Source organism: Heterocephalus glaber, unplaced genomic scaffold (assembly GCF_053883595.1).
Source record: "Heterocephalus glaber isolate CG9 unplaced genomic scaffold, H.glaber_assembly_v1.0 deba00001472, whole genome shotgun sequence".
Classification (NCBI taxonomy): domain Eukaryota; kingdom Metazoa; phylum Chordata; class Mammalia; order Rodentia; family Bathyergidae; genus Heterocephalus; species Heterocephalus glaber.
The window spans coordinates 82,128,476-82,148,450 of record NW_028258315.1 but is presented as its reverse complement, the minus strand read 5'-3'; the positions used below and the strand labels follow the sequence as shown (position 1 = coordinate 82,148,450).

Here is a 19,975-nt window from a genome sequence, read left to right as displayed (position 1 = left end):
AAATGATGCCAGGCATTGACTTAGACACTGGGATGTGGTGACAGATGGGTCCTTCCTCTTGCAGAGCTTGATTTCTTGTAGCAGAAGCAGACAGTAAACAAGAAAATAACAGAATGTGGCAAGTGCCACACAGAGAATGAAAACATGATTAAATGAGGGTGCTTGGGGATTCCTTCCGATCTGCTCAGAAAGGTCTCTGCAGAGGGCACCAGGCCTGAGGGGCAACACAGTGAAGAGGGGGTGCCAAGTGGGGCTTCACTCTGGGGCCAGAAAAGTCCTGACTCGTCAAAGGGCTGGCAGGAGACCAGCGTGGCTATGTGAGGTGGGCAGAGGGGCCAGTGTAGGAGTTGGATTGGAGGAGATTAACAGTGGCCAGGTTGCCAAAGTTTAATTTTTCCACAGTGAAATATTCAGCTCTTTAGTTCAGTCAGTTTTGACGAATACATAGCCAGCTACAGAACATTTCTATTTCCCGAGGGAATTCCCTCCTGCTTCTGGCCATTCACATTTCTCTCCATAAGAATCAGCCACTGAGGAATACTACTTGGCTGTAAAGAATGATAAATTTGAGACATTTGTAGGCAAATGGATGCACCTGGAAAATATAATGTGGAGTGAAATAAACCAGACAGCGTAAATAATGTATGGTATCTCTGAATGAGGGAAAGTACAAAGAAAATGATAAAGGGTGGATAGAAAGGGACAAAAATTGGCCCTCTTGCAGTAGGGAAGTGGTCCAAGGGAACAAGGGCAAGGGGGTGAGGAGGAGGGGAAGGGGAAGTAAGAATAAAGGTGTGCATGTAAAGGAATGTAATTTCCCAATGAATGCAAACTCTGTATGCCATAACACGAGCCAAGATTACTAATATAAACAAGAATGAAGAGGGGGGTAGGGGAATTGGAGGGGTAGCGGGAGGGGAGGAGAAGGGGATTTAGAAGAAAAACAAGCCCTAATATGTACATGTGACCATCCCGAGATGACTGTAAACTGCATGAATTACAAACATGTACTAATAAAAAATAAATTAATTAAAAAAATCAACCACTGATCTGATTTGTGTCACCATCGGTTGGTTTTGCTATTTTAGAATTTCACAGGAGTGGTACTATGCAGCACACACGCCTCTGTCCTTCAGTGTGCTACCCGAGTGGCCTGAGCAGCTGCTGGTTTCTCCTCACTGCTGGGGAGTGTTCCACTGTGAGGATGCACCCGTTTGTTGATCCCTTTGCCTGTTGGGGACATCCAGGCTTTTTCCAGTGGGTTTAAGTTAGACTTACTTTTTTCTGTGTGTGTGGTACCCGGGATTGAACTCGGATCCTTCCGTGCTTGTGAGGCAGGCGGCGGAACCACTGAGCTGAATCCCCGGCCCGAGACTTACATTTTAAAGGAACCTCTCTGAGAAGAAAAACGCAGGAGAATAGAAGAAAAGAAGCGGTTGGAACTTACTGTAGTCTAGGTGTGGCTGTACCTTGGAGCAGGCTGGTCACAGTGGAGAGGGCAAGGAGGAGACAGGGACTCTATTAAGAGGGCAGAGGCAGTAAGACTTCATTTATTGTGGGGGAGGGAGTAAGAGAAAAAAATTAAGGATAATGCCCAAGTTGTCGAGAAGATGGTGGTTTCATTTACCAGAGCGGAGAAGACCCGGGGAGAAGGAGGTTTAGGAGGGGTAAGAATCGCACTTTCTTGGAAGTGTTCAATTAGGTATGTATGTTAATAGGTGTTTTGATGGTATAATGTGATATTTAGCAGTTTGATATAGAATCTGGAATGTTCTGAGTGTTCAATAAATGTTAGCTACTATCACAGTTAAACGCTGTGCTAAATAATGATTATTGGTCTTAAAAGAGAAACTAGTCAAATTGGAGAAAAAGGAAAATGGGTAGAGAAACAGTGAGAAATAGGGCCTGCTGGGTTGGGAAAAATTGGTTTAAGAAGGTCTTGAAGTTCAGTTAGAAAAATCTGAGGAGAATCCATTTGATAACGGAGTCTTTGCCCTTTGCACTTTAAGAGGAGGAAGCATGAGATATTTTGGGAGTGCCAGAGAGGACTTGTAGGTATTGGTCTTGGCTCCTTGCTCTTCCCGGGCTGGTTGACCTGAGGCCAGCCACTCCCCTTCTCTGAGCCTTGAGTTACTTGTCCTGCAGGGCTGTGGCAGGGAAAATAAGATGATTTAGACTGCGGTTCTCTTGAAGAGAATCAGACAACTGTTCCCATCATTTAAATGAGCTGTGAATAGCGTAGTGAGTGGGTGGAGGGTCAGGAATGGGAGTGTGCTGTGAGAGGGAAGAAGTGTTTCTTCTCGCTGGCTGGGAGGGCGTCATCCACAGCCTGGCAGGGAGAATGGAGAAGGTATAAATCCTGTATGAGACATTTTGAAGGAAGAATTGGGTCACTTTGGGTGAGGCCCTCCCTGAGTGCAGATGTTTTGAGCCTCAGCAGCTGGGAGAAGTGTAAGGAAAGTGAAGAATGAGGGTAGTGGAAAGGGGGCGGGGTTGGCATCCAGGGCAAGCGTTGGTGTAATACTAGTCAGAGGTGCCCAGCTGTAGGCCATTGGGAATGTGGGCTGGACGCGCTATTTTGCAGGTTGGGCTGGTTATGTGGATTTGGGTGTCATCAGCCTAGGTAATGACTGTTACCATGAGAATGTGAGCTGTCCAAGGAAACATGTGAGGCATTATTTTGCTCATCCTAGTAACTTGGTGCCAAAACTACCGGCTGAAGAGTGAAATGCTGTGTTAGCCAGGTGTCTGAGCTACTCTTTGCCAACAAAGCAGTCTGATATATCTTTCCCCTACGTAGAAGAAGGACTTGACTGCTTTGTCATCTTCACATGTAAAGTCTGAGAGAGGGAGAGGGAGAGGGCCCTGGTGTCACTGAGGACTTCTTGAGGCCCCTCCAGGCCTGGTGCTTTCTTGGGTTTGATCCTGAGCGGTGACTCAGATGTAATGAGGGGCCTGGCCAACTCCTGGACCATTTGGTGGCTACTTGAGGCGTTTGAGTTCCTGAGAGAGTGCCAGGGATGGGGCCTGTGGTTCAGCCAAACTGAATTATTTAGGAAAAGGAGGATAGCCTCCTTTTTTTAAGTCCAATGGGAGCACAAGGACTTCTAGATGGGTGTCATGACGATTTTCTCTTAATTTGACATTGGAGTAACCAAGGAAAGGATGAATGAGAAGCATTTGAATAAAATGTTTATGCCTGGGTCATTTTCTCAAAATATTGTTTCTGTTCTTCTGTCCTTGACTGCTCTCTTTAATATTTTTTGTTGTTCCCTGTGGCTTTCTAGAACAACAAAATGGCTCACTTCTCTTCTCTCTGTCTTTCCCTCCCTTCCTTTTCTTTTTCTCTCTACCGCCTCCTTCCCCCCTCTCTCCCCCTCTCCCCCTCCCCCTCTCCCTCCCCCTCTCCCCTCCCCCTCTCCCTCCCCCTCTCCCTCTCCCTGTCCCTCTCCCTTTCCCTCTCCCTCTCCCTCTTCCTCTCCCTCCCCCTCTCCCTCCCAGCCCAGGCTCATCTTGAACAAAATGGCAGCCTTGATTAAGGTTTTCAGAGATGATACTGCAGTGAATTACCTCACCGGTGATTTTTTTTCTCCCTTCTCCTTCTGTTTCCAATCTCAATTCTAGGCAGCTTTACTCACCCTGCCCCATTCCATCCTTATACCTTTTTCTTCTCACCAGTGTTGAGCCCCTAGACATTTAAAATTACAGTTTTTTTGAGATTAGGTCTTGCTGTGTAGCCCAGGCTGGCCTTGAACTCCTGGCCATCCTCCTGCCTCAGCCTCCCTGGTGCTGGGATTATAAGTGTGCACTATCATGTCTGGCTGAAATCTCAATTTTAAGTCATAGCTTTAGGGTTTTGCCTGCCTTCCAAAAACTATTAAAACTGGAAGTACTATTGTAACACAAGGGAGGGAAAAAACCCCTCATGTCTAGAAAGAATTACTTAGCCACTTAAATGCAATCTAGATATGAAAAGCTAGAGCTAATCCAGAGAGCAAAAAGAGGTGTTGCCGTCATCAGATCCTCTACCTTCTTTCACATCATTGTTTCTAGAATGGTGGTCCTTACCCAGCACCATTTAAAAAATGCAGTTTTGGGTTCCACCTCAGATATAGGCAGTCTGAATCTGCATTGTTTTTTAAATTTAATTTTATTTTTTTGGTACCAGGGATCGAACTCTGGACCTTGTGCTTGCCAGGCAGGCAGTGGAACCACTGAGCTAAATCCCCGGCCCTGAATCTGCATTGTGAGCAGAACTTTGAGTGAATTCCTGAGCAGGTTTCAGAAACTCTGCTCCAAACCGCTTCAGCATTAGTGTGGTAAACCATTCCCTTCCAAGGAGGAAGCTTCTACTGCAGTTGCAGCTGTGTCCAGTTGACTCCAGATGTTGTTGTTTTAAAATAGAATTAAAAGGTTTTTTTCAAAATAATACATGCATGGTTCGGTGGAAAATCTGAACAGTTCACAGTGATAGCAAATGAAAATTTAAACCTCAGCACAAGCCTCCCCCATCCTTGTTAACCACCCTCCCCTGCCTAGGCTGTGTCTTAGAACTGTATATTTCGATTCAGGAAGGGGAACTGGATTCAAAATCCAGAAACTCACTTCACATTCCCGCCTGGCAGGAATGTATTTGTGAAAAGACTAGGGAGCTGGACGGCATCAAGTCAAAGCCATTCAGTAGGGAGCTTGAAATGAACATTAGCAATACTGGTCTTTATAATTAGCCAGTTTTAATTGTTTCAAAGCTCTCCACTAGTTTTAAAACAGAATGACCTACTTAGTGACTCATTTATTCCTGTCATTTGCTGTTTCTGTCACTTAGGCAGATTCAGACAGCAGAGGTACAGACACCTAGAAAGTATCTTTTGCTTTCTTTAGATCAGAAAGGGACTGGGTTTTGCACAAAGGAGATCCCCATGTATTTACCCCCTCTTTTTTTTTTTCTTTTTCTTTTTTTGGTACCGGGGTTTGAACTTGTGTCCTTGTGCTAGTGCAGCAGGCAGCGAAACCACTGAGCTAAATCCCCGGCCCTACCCCCTCTTTTTTTTAATGAGTGGTCTTATATGACTGGCTCCTTATGCTAAGTAACAATGAATCTGAGGTACATCACTTATTAGCACTTCCTTCTTTTTATTGACAAATAATATTCCATTATATGGATATATCATTTTTTGTTATGTAATAACGAGTTGATGGAGATTTGGTTCTTTCCACTTTGGCAATGAATAATGTGAGACATCTGTGTGCAAGTCCTTGTGTGGATGTATGTTTTCATTTCCTTCTTCTTTCCTTCTTTCCTTCTTTCTTGGTACTGATGATGGTGATCGAACTTGTGTCCTTGTGCTAGTGCAGCAGGCCAGAACCACTGAGCTAAATCCCAGGTGTCTCATGAATAGATACCTAGAAGAGAATTTGCTGGGTTCTGTTTGGTAACTTAAATAACATTGTTACTAAACTGGAAGTGGTGGTTGGCACTGTAATCCCAGCACTCTGGGAGGCTGAGGGAGGAAGAATTCAAGTTTGAATCCCAGCCTGGGCAATCTAGTGACTTAGTGACCCTATCTCAAAATAAAAAGTGAAAAAGGGCTGGGGATATAGCTTAGTACAAAGGCCTCAGTACTCCCCCACCCCTGCCAAAAAAAAATTTATTTAAAAAACTGGTTGAGCTGTGCATGGTAGAGCATTCCTGTAATTCCGTGTAGTACTCCAGAGACTGAGGAAGATTGAGTTTGAGGCCAGTTTGAACTATGTAGTGAGTCCGTCTCAAAAGATAGAAAAAAACAAAAACAACAACAACAAAAAACCAGAACATGAAATGCACCATCTTGACCATTTCTAAGTGTCTTAAAAATAAACAAACAAAAAGGCTGGAAATGCAGCTCCCCATGAAGGCCCTAGCTGGAATCCTCAGTATCAGGGGGAAAAGACCTCCCTGCTGTTGATCACCAGAACTGCTTTCATCTTACAAAACCGAAACTCTGTAAGTGCTACTTAGAAATTATACCTCCCTTCTCTCCCCTACTTCCAACCATTGGCAACTACAGTGCAACAGTTTATCTTTATGAATTTGGCTGCTCTAGGCACTTCATATAAGCCAAATCATACAACTTTGTCCTTTTGTGACTGATTTATTTAGCAGGTTTCTTTCATGTGGTAGCATAGATCAGAATTTCCTTTTTTTTTTTTTAAGTCTGAATAATAGGCACTTTTATAAAAAAAATTTTTTTTGGCACTGGGGATTGAACTCAGGGCCTTCGCTGAGCTACATACCCACATCTTTTTTATTTTGAGATAGGATCTAGCTGAGTTGCTAAATTGACCTGGCTGGGATTGTGCATAAACTTTCAAGATCCACTGCCTCAGCCTCCCAAAGTGCTAGGGTTACAGGCATGTGCCATTGTGCCCGGCTCTCCCTGTGTCGTCTTCTAAGAGATTTATAGGTTTATGTCTTAGGTTGAGGAATTTTAACCTTCTTTTCCTCCAGGGCTGGGATGGAACCCAGTGCTTCACTCCTGCTAGGTCTTCCATTTTGAGTTAATTATTGTATTAAGGGTCTAACCTGAGTCTCTTGTATGTTTCCCCAGCATTGTTTGTTGAAAAGACTACCCTTTCCCCATTGAATGGTTTTGGGACTCTTGCCAAAATCATTTGATCATAGAGGTGAGTGTTTAAAAATCTATTTATTGTATTTCATTGATCAATGTTTAACTTTTTTTTTGGTACCAAGGATTGAACTCAGGTCCTTGTGGTTTCAAGGCAGGCAGCAAACCACTGAGCTAAATCCCTGGCCCCTCTGTGTTTAACTTTTTAAGAAACTGCCAAACTGTTTTCATATGTGGCTGTACCTGCCTCAACCTCCCTAGTGCTGGCACTTCAGGTGTGTACTACCATGCCTGGCTATTTCTTCCTTATTCCTTTTTGATTGTAGCTATCCTAGTTGGTGAGAAGTTAAAGGAAAACCTTCCTTTCCCTGGGATTGAACCCAGAGAACACTGAGCTATATCCCCTCCTCCTTTTTATTTTATTTATTTTGAGACACAATCATTGTAGATTGCCCAGGCTGAACTCAAACTTCGGATTCTTCTGCGTCATACTGCGAGTAGCTGGAATTATAGATGTGCCACTATCCTGCTCAGTGGTGAAATGGTTCTTGACTTTGCATTTTTATTTTATTTGGTTATTGATTTATTGTGAAGCTGGGGATCAAACTCAAGGCCTTACAGATGCTAGGCAAGTGCTCTACTGCAGAACTACACCCTCAGCTGTATTCTTGACTTCTGAACATCCGCCTTTGTCCCACCTGGAGCAGAGAGAGGTAGGAAGTAGGATGACGACCTCCCCACTCCAAAGCTCAGGGCCAGTTATCTGCCTAGACAGGCTTTGAGCTTTTACTGCGCAGAGTGGGTAGCCTCAAGCAAGTCTTTTATCACCTAAAGCTTCAGCTTTCTCTCCAAATAAGGGCACCAATTAATGCCTCCCTCACACAGGATGAGATAAGGATAATAGACAAGTACTTTTCTCAATGCATGTGTTAATAAGTGTTGGGTTCACAGTTTTACTGTTAATTTCCCATCACCGTGGTCTTGCTGTAGGACGGCCCTGTCACTGACTTCGGTGTCCCAGCAAATATGACTTTCTAATATTTTAAGCATGACAGAATCGTGCTGGACAGCTTGCTTGTCTTTCTTCTGTTCCCCTGGATGTCACCCAAACATCCTCACACCCTCTTCACACATTATCATCAAGTGAACCGGGAGCTTTCCACTACCCCCTGTCTGTCTGCAATCTGGGCTGTGACTACTTGCTTTTCCAGTTGAGCTTCTTTTTCACCATCCATTCTGGTTTCTGCATACTGTAACAAAGTCTGTTGCATTCCCTTGACCTCTAATTTAGGATTCTGTTGGGACAAAAACATTTTTACCCCATGCTTTCCCATGTGGAAAGCAGTGTCTTAGCCTTTTCTTCCTTCCTGATTGTGTGGCATCTGCAGAGACCTGCTCTGGGGGCGATGAAGTGCTGGGGGCGGGCTCCCCTCCTAGTTAGTGCCCAGGTTGCTAGCTGCTGCTGCAGTAATTGGCTTGGCAGGGCACTCCCTAAAAGGCTGACCTTCAGCTGGCACTTTGTCACAGCTGTAGGGCTACCCCCTTGAGAGTTCTCCTACACAGCAGCTGTCATGGCTAATTAAGAAGAGATACAGGGAAGGTGTTTTGAAGGGATTCTTCTTATCTCAAAGAACAGTGACCAGGCTGGGACATTTGAAAGGAGGGTGGATGAAGGCCAGGGTGGAGGGCATCATAACCGAGCACTTAACAGAAAGTGCTTTGCTGGCAGTCAGGAGAATGGCGTTGAATGTTTTTAAAAGGACTTACTTATCCTCTTTAGCACATTGGGTAACATGTCCCACACATACTGAAAGTATTGTGTATGCACTTAGATTGGGCTAGGTGGCCATAGTACGTGCTCATGCTCAGGAACTGTTTTTTATATTCTACCCCAGAAATCCTGAAACAAATGAGCAAAACTCAAGAGATTCCCAGATATCTCAGTGGGGTGTATCCTTAACCACTTAGGGATACTGAGATTATTTCATGGCTAAATTCTTTCTTTTATTTGTTTACTTTTGGTACCGGGGATCGAACTCGGGACCTTGTGCTTGTGAGGCAGGCACCAGAACCACTGAGCTAAATTCCCGGCCCTTGATGGCTAAATTCTTAGGGTCCAGAGTGAGGACTTGGGGCTTAGGGATGGGTTCTCTTTAAACTCTAGTGTGCTAATAAGCAGTAGAATTACAGTGAGAGACGTGTGTAGTTTAACATTTTCTAGTAGCCCCACGTCCCAGTTTCTTAGGGTTACCTTAACAAATTACCACAAAACGAGTGGCTTTGGACAGCAAAATTCCCTTGTACACTCTTTTGGAGGCCAGAAGCCAGAGATCAAGGTGTCACTGTCCCGGTCACCTTGCCTGGGAACGCTGCCATGCCTCTGCCTGCCAGTGGAGTCTCCTGGCAACCCTCAGTATTCTTGGTCTCATGAGTACATGGCTGCAATGTGTGCTCCTGTCTTTACTCAGTCTTCTCTGTTTGAGTCTCTGTGTCCAAATCGATGGCCTTTGATGTACGTGTTCAGCCAGGGTAGCCTGGTAAAACGAGACAGCTGGGATGTGGCTCCTCGGTACAGTGCAGACCTAGCAGGTGTGAGGGCCTGGTTCAGTCTCAGTCCTGAGAGGGGAAAGGAGGGTGGAGGAGGGAGGGGAGGAAGAGAAGAAAAAAACTGAAATTAAATTCTCTCATTTTAATGTTTTGTTTTACCAAATACTCCAAAATACTATCATTATAACATATAATCAGTATAAAAATTCATAATGGGACAGTTATCCCTATTTCCAATAATTACTGTAGTCCTGAGGATTGAACCTAGGCCTTCACACTGAGCTGTGTCCGAAACTGTCTTTTTTATTATCTTTATTTACTTTTATTGTTTGCAGGGTCTGTCCAAGTCACTGAGTTGCCCCTGCTGGCCTTGAATTTGCAATCCTCTTGCCTCAGCCTCCCAGAGTACTTGGGATTCTAGGAGTGTGTTAACACCTCCAGCTCATTGGGGAAAACCCCATTTTTGGGGGTCCTCTTTGAAATCGAATGTATATTTTATACTCACAACACACCTCAATTTGAAGAGCCACTTTTCATGGACTCCCTGTCCACTTGGGGCTGGTGGCTATCCCTGGACAGTGCGGCTGGGGAGTCTGCTTTTATACTTCTTAGTGTTTTGCTCCAGGTCTTCTCCTTCCTTTCATCCTCCTTGATTTTCCTGGGATTTTCTATTTTTTTTTGGACAAAATATCTGTCATTTTGAATAAAAACTTTATAAAAACTAATGGGGATCCCAAGAGTTAGTGAGTGGAGGAAAAAAAAATTAGCCAGGGCCAGGGATTTAGCTCAGTGGCACTGTGCTTGTCTTGCAAGCGCAAGGTCCTGAGTTTAATCCCCGGTACGGGGGGGGGGTGTGGTGTGGTGTGGCGGCAATTTTTTAGGAAAGGACTTTTATTCAACTACTGTTTAAGATCTTTTATTTTTTGCAGTGGAGGGGCTGGCACCCAGGAATTCGGTTACATTTTTGAGGGTTGGTGTTTATTGTGTGGTAGAATTCATAAGCACTCTACCACAGTGGCTTAAATAAGAGTGGTTAATATTTGGGATGTTTCTTTTTTTTAATTGAGTGGGGAAATATAAGACTTTATTGTAAACCTCCCTCTAGGAGCTTGTGACACATGCATTTATAAGACCCCAATGAACACAGCTATTATTCTCTGTCATGTTAAGACAAGAAGGGGCATAAGCTTTTCTTTCTGGGCTGATTGCATTAAGTCTGTTGTAATAATGAGTTATGATCTGTATCTGTAAAAGTCTGTATTGTCTCCTCTAGGAATTAAAAGCTTGTTACTTGTTAGCTTGAATTTCAGTGAGGAAGGAATGGGGAGATTGCTTCTTATAGATTGCTTCTATGAGCAATCCCTCAGGGAGAAAATTTGGGGTCCTTCTTGATTTTTTTTGGGGGGGGGCATTGGGAATTGAACTATGAGCCCTCACACTGAGCTACATTCACAGCCCTTTCAAAATATTTTAGCATTTTGAGATGGATTTGTTACGGGGTGGCACAGTGTCTGGTGATTCCAGGCTCTTTCTGTCCTGCTCAAATAATTGACTGGGCTAACTGATGAACTGGTAAACACAACTTTTATTTAAAGTAAAGGAAGAAAAGGGAAAAAGTAAAGAAAAAAGAAGAAAGGTAGGGTGTGGTGGCACATGCCTGTAATCTGAGCCCTTGGGAGGCTGAGGCAGGAGGATTGCTGCAAATTGGAGGCTTACATAGTGAGTTCAAGGCCAGTCTGAACTACATAGTGAGACCCTATCTAGAGAGAGAGAGAGAGAGAGAGAGAGAGAGAGAGAGAGAGGAGAAAGAGTGAAGAGCAAGAAGAGGTACATTGTGTAAGCAGGACAGGTCATTGCGTAAACAGAATGACAGCAGGACAGAAAGATTGCAGCAGTGGTGGGGAAGGCAGTGGCCACTGTCTTTTAGGTCCACCTAGATCTGGTCGGGTAGAAGTTGCTCCACCCACATATTCTGGCCATGATTGGCAGGCCACATCCATTCAGGATCAGCTGACATGGTTATGCCTTGTTTTCAGCCTCTCTTCTGGATACTTGTTATTGATAAGTTACATTCTGTTTTCCAGCCAGCCTGCCATGCCCTAATCTCTATCACAGGGTCTTACTAAGTCACTGAGTTGCCTACCTCAGACTAGAATTTATAATCATCCTGCCTCAGCTTCCCACAGCGCTAGGATTACAGGCATGCAACACCAGGCCTGGCTGGATCCTTGCATTCTTAAGTATAGTGTGTGATAAGGATGTGGTTTCTTCTCTCCCACTGTAACTGGAATTACCAGTGCTGGCTATGGTTGGTTTTATTCCTGCCAGGTTTACTCCCGGTCCTAAACAGTCTGCCAAGGAAAATGATGGAGGTTGTGGTTGCTCATGTGCCCAGATGCAAAATCCATCTTGCTTGTCAAAGGTTAAAGTGGTTACCTAGGTAAATGAGGAAAGACTTACGTTACAGGATTCTTTTGAGTTTTGAATTTCTGGTTATTACTCACCTGACCCCCAAATCTGATGCAAATCCTGGGTCTTAATCTGTAAGGAAACCTTTGACTAGACCGCTTGCCATCTTCGTGATAATCAAGGAGAATCTCATGTTCTTGTGTTGGGGCTTGGCTAAAATATCGATGTCGCTTTCCATCTAGATGTCAGAGGTTCACAAATTCTGGACTGTGTTAATCATGGTTGGTTGAGCTTCCCTGGGTAACAGTGGATAGTTGATTCTGAACTGGAAGTTGGAAAAAAGGAAACAGGATGATTTTTTTTCATGTAAATCAGTAACAGAAAGGAAAAGGGCTGGATTTTCTTTTTTTTTTTCTTGGTACTGGGGATTGAACTCCGGTCCTTGGGCTTTTGGGGCAGGCTTTTGAGGCAGGCAGCAGAACCGCTGAGCTAAATCCCTCTTATTTTTTGAACTCCTCAGTGACGACTATCACTGCTTCTTGTAGTGGCTGGAGGAGAAACCAGAAGACAGGAGTTAAAAGTCGTCAAGTGCCGCCCCCCCCCCCCCCCAGCCCTGGAGATGAGTTTGAGAGGGAGGGGAATGACAGAAGCTGAAGCCTTGGTAATTGCCAGAGAGGCTCCTGGGCCCCTAGCCCCAATTCACCAGGCCTCCTGCAGTGTTTTTTCCCCACTGGCCTTGCTCTTTGTTGCCAGGTGCCACCTTCTGTGGCCTGGGCTGTCTCCTTTCCCAGAAGTCTTGGGTGTAAGGCCCCCTTCTCAGAAAGGCCCAGTGAGCTGGGTGTGGTGGCACACGCCTGTGATCCCAGCACTTGGGAGGTTGAGGCAGGAGGACTGCTTAGAGTTCAAGGCCAATCTGACCCTGTCTCAAAAAAAAGATTTGGTGAAAATTACACCTACATCCCACCCATTGTCAGCTCCTCTGTACTCGTCCTTCTGGATTTCTTCTCACAGCACCTCGTTCCCTAATATACTATATAACTTACTTATTTGTTTTTCTTTTTTTTTTTTGGTACTGGCAATTGAACTCGGGTCCTTGTGCTTTCGCAGCAGCCGGCGAAACCACTGAGCTAAATCCCCGGCCCAACTTACTTATTTGTGTTGCCTGCCATTTGCCCCATCTCCTACCACCTCCATGTAAGCTGCAGGACAGAGGGAGCTTTGTTTCCTTTTGTACATAGCAGTAGTACATGGCATGTAGTAAGCTTTCAATAAATAGTGTTATGTGAATCAGTGTGTGTGGTGGTTCTGACTTGGAATGCAGTTCTCTAAACCCAAAGTTTTTGGGCTTTTTTTTTCTTTTCTTTTGCTTTTTCCTGGTATTGGCGATAGGACCCTGGGGTATTCTACCACTGAGCTACATCACCAGCCTTTTTTATTTTCGAGGCAGGCTCTTGCTGAGTTGCTCAGGTGGGACTTGAACTTGTGATCCGCCCGCCTCATCTTCTCTCAGTGCTAGGATTATTGGCTTTATTCTGTTCTGTTTTGGTTTTTTGAGGCAGAGTCTCACTATGTAGTTCAGGGTGACCTTGAACTCACTTGGTAGCCTAGGCTGACCTCAACTCATGGCGATCCTCCTGCCTCAGCCTTCCAACTGCTGGAACTACAGGCATGTATTGTCTTTTTTTTTCATTTTGCTAGGTTTGGCTTGCTGTATTTAATTGCTCTTTGGGGACTGTTTTGCAGTAATTTTTCACTCTTGGAAAAGGCAGCTGGATCAGACAACTGCACAGAAAAGCTGGAGGCTTAGAGAGTCCTGCAAGTAGTCATCTACCAATTTAGGTTCATTGGTTTAGGCTTTGTAAATTAAACTAACAAAAGACGGATTAACAAGAGAAAAAGTATAAGAAGCTTATTACCATACGCATTGTGCATAAATGTGAGTGCACTCAGGGATGAGTAATTGTGAAAGAGTGATTAGAATTTGGGCTTATATAGCACCTCGGCAAAGAACAGTCAGTTTCAGAGATAGGACAAGACAAGGAAAAGAGCTTTTGAGTTGCCAGGGGCAGCACTTTGTGGGAGGGAATATTTAGTATAGGGGAACTAATAGCAGAGAGCTAGTTTTACCAAGGTTTGTGATGTAGATTTCTCTGGCTCCATTTCTGGGTTGATAAGGGTCTGCAGTTGTCTTTGGTGATTAACTTCCTTCCTTTCCTGATTGAGTAGGGAAAATTACAACTTACAAACGTGTATCCTGCTGTTAATCAACTTCTGTTGCTATGACCAAATACTTGAGAAAATCAACTTCTAGGAGAAAGGATGTATTTTGGGTCATGGTCTCAGAGGTTTCATTCCAGTGTTAGATGGCTTTCTTGCTTTTGCACCTGAGCAAAGGCTGAATATGTTGGTCATGGGAGTGTGTGGGGGAAGCTGCTCTTCCATAGCGGCTGGGAATCGGGGAGAGGGGGAGGGGGAGACCCATCCTGGGCTCACTGCCAGTGACCTACATCCTCTAATCAGGCCCCAGCTTCTAGAATTTCTATCACCTCCCACTAATGCCGCCATTTGTGAACCTAGCAATGGATTAAGCCGCCGATGAAGTTTGAGCCTCAAGAGCCAGTCACCTTCCCAAAGGCCCTCCCCTCTCTGGAGATTAACAAGCCTTAAATCTATGAACCTTTTAGGGGACATTTTAGATGCAGACAATAGCCTGCTTTTACGGAAGTGGCAGGGAGGCAGAGAGCTTTGCTGGCCCCTGAAGCGGCATATTTTGCTCTCCTTTCCTTTCTCAAGTACAAGTTCTTCCGAGAGAGTGTCCCCCAAGAGCATTGTTTCAGAGACCTTTGTGCTCTGTAGAAGTGGATGGCTCATTGCAGGGAATTTCAGGGCCAAGTTCAGCCTGGTAAGAACCACTAGTGGGGCTAACAATTGGGTCCCGCCTGATGCCAGAGAGGGCCCTTTGAGCTCCTCCCTGGGGTTGGAGCTGTGGGGACCACTGGAATAGGGTCCTTCTGGCCTGCCTTCTCCATTCTCATTGTGACAACAGGGACGAAGCAGTTGACTTGGGTTTGCTGGATTTATAGGGCTCACAGGGTCTACTGGAAGAGAAGGATTCATGTTCAAAAGCAGATTTTCTTCTACCTTGGCTCTTGTATTTTATTTTTACCTTGGCCCTGCTTACCTTGCCAATACTATAATTTGATTTTTTCTTTTTCTATTCTCCTGTAATACACACACTTCTGAAACTGTCTCCATCTTGGAAAATTTCATGTATGAGATCAAGGCAGCAGCCACGTAGAAATTTTCTGTAAATTAGACTTCCAACTGCAGCCACCTGAAGGGGTAGGAGACTAAAACAGACCAAAAACCTCTGAGAGCCAAGATCAAACACAGAGCCCAAGGAAAAAAAGGATACGTGTGTGTTTTATAGAGCAGGGCAGATCAAGTGTAATGTGCTATGTGTGTAATTTTAGATGTTTTGGAAACTTCATTAAAAAGAAACATAAAATTAATTTTTAATTTTTTTTCCTAGTACTGTGCTGGGTATTGAACCCTGAACCTTTTACACTGAGCTATATCACTTCTCTGCCCCCCAACTTCCGCATGCCTTTTTGGGTTTTATTATTATTATTATTATTTTTAATTTCAATTTTTATTTTTTTTGAGACAGGGTCTCACTATGTAGTTTGTGCTGGCCTTGAGCTCACTGTGTAGCCCAGGATGGCCTCAAGCCATGCACCACCAGGCCTGGCTTTCCATATGCTTTTTTTACTTTTTAATTTTGAGATAGGGTGTTACTAAGTCTTGAAGTTGCCCAGGATGAGCATGAACTTGTGGTCTTCCTGCTTCAGCCTCCCAGAATGCTGGGATTACAGGCATGTGTCACTGGGCCTGACTTAAATTATTTTTTACATCTTTTATATAAGCCCATATGTCTAGAACAGTACCAAAAGTGTTTATGAACTTAATTCGTTCCACAATTCTGGCAAAGATGGCCTTAGTTGTGTTTGTCACCTGATGGCGAGTTTGCAAACAAAAACAAAATTTTGCCAAATGCTTCTGTTTGCAAACCAAATTACTGTTCACAAACAAAAGTGTTCATGAACTGAGGTACCACTGCATGTAACCAATATATACATCCATAGATAGTTTACATTTTCTTTTTGCACTAGTCTTCTGCATCTGGTATGGAGTGCGCATCTGTAGTGCATTTCAGTTCGGACTAGCTGCATTACAGGTGCTCAACGCTGAATGTGGCTGGTGGCTGCCTTAGTGAGCAGTGCACATGAAGGCTTTTAGCAAAATTGGTGTGTTACGTGTTACAGTGATCCTCTGTTATCTGGTCTCCCAGCCATAGCAGATTGGAAGCCCTGAACACCCGGTGAGAGTGATGGAGAGATAAAGGATGGTAGGGAAGGGGCAGAAGGCTTGTAAGCACCAGGGATCTTCCAGTACAAGCACAACAGTCTTAGGATTCCATGCAGTGCTGTGTGGCAACCGATAGAGCACATGGTAACCTTTTCCAAGCCCAGGTTGCTGCAAAAAGGTGAATCTGCATTCATTCTTGTCTACAAAGGTGGGGAAGTAGGAAGAGTATGTGGACAAATTTAAGGAAGATTTCTTTCTTTTTTTTATTTTTTTGAGATAGGATCTCACTATGTAATCAGATTGGCCTTAAACTCACTATGTAGCCCAGGCTGGCCTTGAACTCACAGAAGTCCTCCTGCCTCAGCCTCCCCAGTGCTGGGATTATAGGTGTGCACCACCACACCTGCAAATAATAGAGTATTCTAGTACAGGAAACCTGGGAAAGACACATAGGTAGAAACCCCAGATACATGATGCTGTCTTCGAAGTGAACCTGGGAGTTCAGTTCACAAAAGTCGTGGTGGAGGATCCTGCAGGTGTGGCTTTGGCTGGTGCATTCATCGCATCTCCCTGACATTCTAACTTCCTTGGGCCTGTGTGTTTCTGTTTGGTACCTGGGGCAGAGTTGTAGCTGGAATCTTGGAGCCTGCCAAGCCCAACTTTAACTTTTTTTTTTTTTGGTACCAGGGATCGAACTCAGGTCTTTGCACTTGCAAGGCAGGCAGTGGAACCACTGAGCTAAATCCCCGGCCCCAACTTTAGCTGTTTTTGCCTCAGCTATGTTTGTGGGACCTCAGGAGTGTGGCTCGTTGTTTTGGGAAGCTTTTGCGATGGACTGTCTTGGAACTGACCATTCCATGGACACCCTCTGGGGACAATGGTAGCCCCTACCCTGGCCCTTTGCTCCGGATTGCATTGAATGCAGGGCCTTGTGCATGCTAGGCGAGTACTCTACCACTGAGCTACATCTCTGTCCTTCCTTTTCTGGTTTCCTTTCCCTTCCCCTCCCTCTCCCCTTCCCCTCCCCTTCCCCTCCCCTTCCCCTCCCCTTCCCCTCCCCTTCCCCTCCCCTTCCCCTCCCCTTCCCCTCCCCTTCCCCTCCCCTTCCCCTCTCCTTTCCATTTCCTTCTCTGTCTACAGGAGAACTCTAATAGGAAAGTCAGAAGGAAGACAGGAAATGGAGGGGTGTACTCTGATACAGGGGCTCAGACTGGCCCACCTCGGGGAGGCCAGCTTTTGAGGATTAGTTGGTGGACTGGGGACCAGGTGATCACTATCTCAGTTCTGGAATCTTTTTTTTGTTTTTTTGGTACTGGGGATCGAACTCGGGACCTTCTGCTTTCGAGGTAAGTGGTGGAACCACTGCGCTAAATCCCCGGCCCTCATAGTTCTGGAATCTTTACAGCTGATGGTTTTGTTTCTTTTGCATATGTAGAAAATCACAAAGTTGAAGTGAGATGTGCGTGGTGGGGATTAGCTGACGTATAAGTAGTGTGTATTGTTCTCCTGTCAAACAGTCAATGGCTGCTTGTTACAGAATTTTGTTTCTCTCTTTATTCCTTTTTTAGGCTGAGGAGTCCTGTAAATGTAATGGCTGGAAAAACCCCAACCCTTCTCCCACGCCCCCCAGAGCCGATCTGCAGCAGATCATTGTCAGCCTGACTGAGTCCTGTCGGAGTTGTAGCCATGCCCTCGGTGAGTTTCCTAAGTCTTCCAGGAAACTGGCAGTTCCATTGTTGCCTGACAGTCCTTACTTGGTGAATTCTGTGGGTTAACCAAACTTGAATGCTGTTTACCTCTGTGTGAAGTTAACAACAAAAGAGTCCCTCTAGTCTCATGAGTATGGTGGGAGGGTGTCCTGGGAGACACAAACCAGCATTGTTGCATTGAGTCCTTACTTGTTTCTTCCCGGTCCAGGAGAGCTGGGTTGGGCTGTGTGATTTCCCAGTAAGGTGGAACATGACAGCTGAGCTATTTAGGATGTTTTCTGACTGCGGGAGCTGAGGCTTGTAACCTCAACTACCTGGTTATTTGTTCAATAGTAATAATTTTCTGATTCCCTGAACTTTCTGAGGGTGTTCATTTGATCTCCATGCTTCTTGCTTTCTTGTGTTTGGTAGTTCTTTCTTCACCGGGGTTGCTCTTCATTGTGTTTAGCAAATGTTTACTTGTGTTTTCCTTTTCAACTTTCTTATCTGACCTTGCAGGATAACCACTGACAGTGTGGCAAGACAGACTTAGCAGCAGGTACTCAACAGGACTGAATTCGTATGTTGTGTCCTGTCGTAAAACGGACTACTTTTAGGGTTGTTGTTGTTTTTTTTTTTTTTATAATGAGGACTGAACCCAGGGTCTCCTACGTGTTTGTTTTTTTTTTTGGGTACAGGGAATCGAACTCGGGTCCTTGCGCTTTTGAGGCAGTCGGCAGAACCACTGAGCTAAATCCTGGCTCGGGTCTCCTATATGTTAAGCGCATGCTCTTTGACCGAGCTTACATTCCAGCCCAAAGATAAAAACATTTTTGGAGGGCCGGGGATTTAGCTCAGTGGTTCTGCCACCTGCCCCGCAAGCACAAGGACCTGAGTTCAGGACCCGAGTTCGATCTCTGGTACCGAAAAAAACCATTTTTGGAATCCATTTTGAGTGGATAAAAGTTAGTGTGGAATTAGTTTTTCCAGCTATTAACATTCCAGTTTGCAGAAGATCTTGGAACATTATTTTCACTCTTTTGGCTTCAGTTACCCAGTCTCCAAAGACCACAAGTACAGTTTGCTGTTGAGAACTGCAAGGGCATAGTCTTGGGCACAACGTGCTCACTAAGGTGACTTCCTTCTTCCACCTGGGCATTTGTCAGTGGGTGGCTTTTCTTGCTATAATTTTTCTCTTGAGAGATTGCTGCTGGTTTAAACGATATGTTGTCAGCCGGGCATGGTGGTGCATGCCTGTAATTCCAGTACTTGGAGGCTGAGGCAGGAGGATAAAGGTGAGTTTGAGGCCAGCCTGAGCTGTATAGTGAGTTCAAGGTCAGCCTGGACTACCTAGTGAGAACATGTCTCAAAAATAAGTAATATATAAAGATAGAAAAGCAAAATAAAAAAGGTGCATTGTCGGGTTGCAAGCTTAGCATGGTATTAGATTGAGTCTGAGATTTTATTTTGTACTTAGCTGGAGAATATTTCAGTACTATTTCAGTATAGCAAAAAAGAGTAGAGAGTGTGATTTTCCCAGGAAGTTACCAGACTAGAGTAACCTTATGAAAAAGGAAGCAGCACTAATTTCAGAAAGAAAGAAACACTAATAATTACATCATTGTATTGATTGAACATGTGTCTGAAATAATATGTGATTTTTCTTTTTTCTTTTGGTACCGAGGATCGAACTCTGGTCCTTGTGCTTGCGAGGCAGGCGGCAGAACCACTGAGCTAAATCCCCCTCCCATATATATATATATTTTTTTAGACAAGGTCTTGTTATGTTGCCCAGGCTAGCCTCAAACTCCTCCTGGGCTTAATGATCCTCCTGCCTCAGCCTCTCTAGTAGTGGGGGCTACAGGCTTCACACCCAGTTCTAAGCTGTGGGCAGTAAGCAGCTAGTACAAAAGATTCCAAAAGTTACAAAACTGTCCTTGGTTATGATTTACCATTTTTACAGTTCATCTATGAGCAGTGGACTTGAATGCCTTTTATAATAGCTTCAGAAAATATGATGCAATAAAAATCCAGACTCAAGAAATCTTTAAACACGAGTATGAACTGTATTTGGTATTGATTGGGAAATTCCATTATCCTGCATCAATTAACATCTAAAAATCTTCTTCCTTCTTAGCAGAGCAGATTGTCACTGTCCTGTGGATGTCCCCATCCATGAATGCCCAAAGACAGAAACTCACGAAAATCGGCCAACTTTGATTCTTTTTATATTTGCCAAGTTTTGAAATCAGTTTCCTTTATTTGGCAATACACAATCAAAAATGAATGGAAACAGGCCAGGGATTTAGCTCAGCGGTTCCACCGCCTGCCTTGCAAGCGCAAGGTTTCGAGTTCAAT

At 44.5% G+C, this 19,975-nt stretch overlaps 1 protein-coding gene across 7 annotated transcripts in view; it reads left to right on the top strand.

Annotated features, from left to right (window-relative positions):
* The window catches only part of Kat2b (lysine acetyltransferase 2B), a 101,955-nt gene that overhangs the window by 16,329 nt on the left and 65,651 nt on the right, over nt 1-19,975 (top strand). For all 7 annotated transcript variants that reach the window (XR_015439547.1, XR_015439546.1, XM_087182228.1 and 4 more), the window contains exon 2: nt 17,498-17,624. Coding sequence is in view for 5 of the 7 variants with exons in the window: in XM_087182228.1 (XP_087038354.1) it covers nt 17,498-17,624 (127 nt within the window). In the remaining 2 variants the exon portion in view is untranslated. The remainder of the gene's footprint in view (nt 1-17,497; nt 17,625-19,975) is intronic.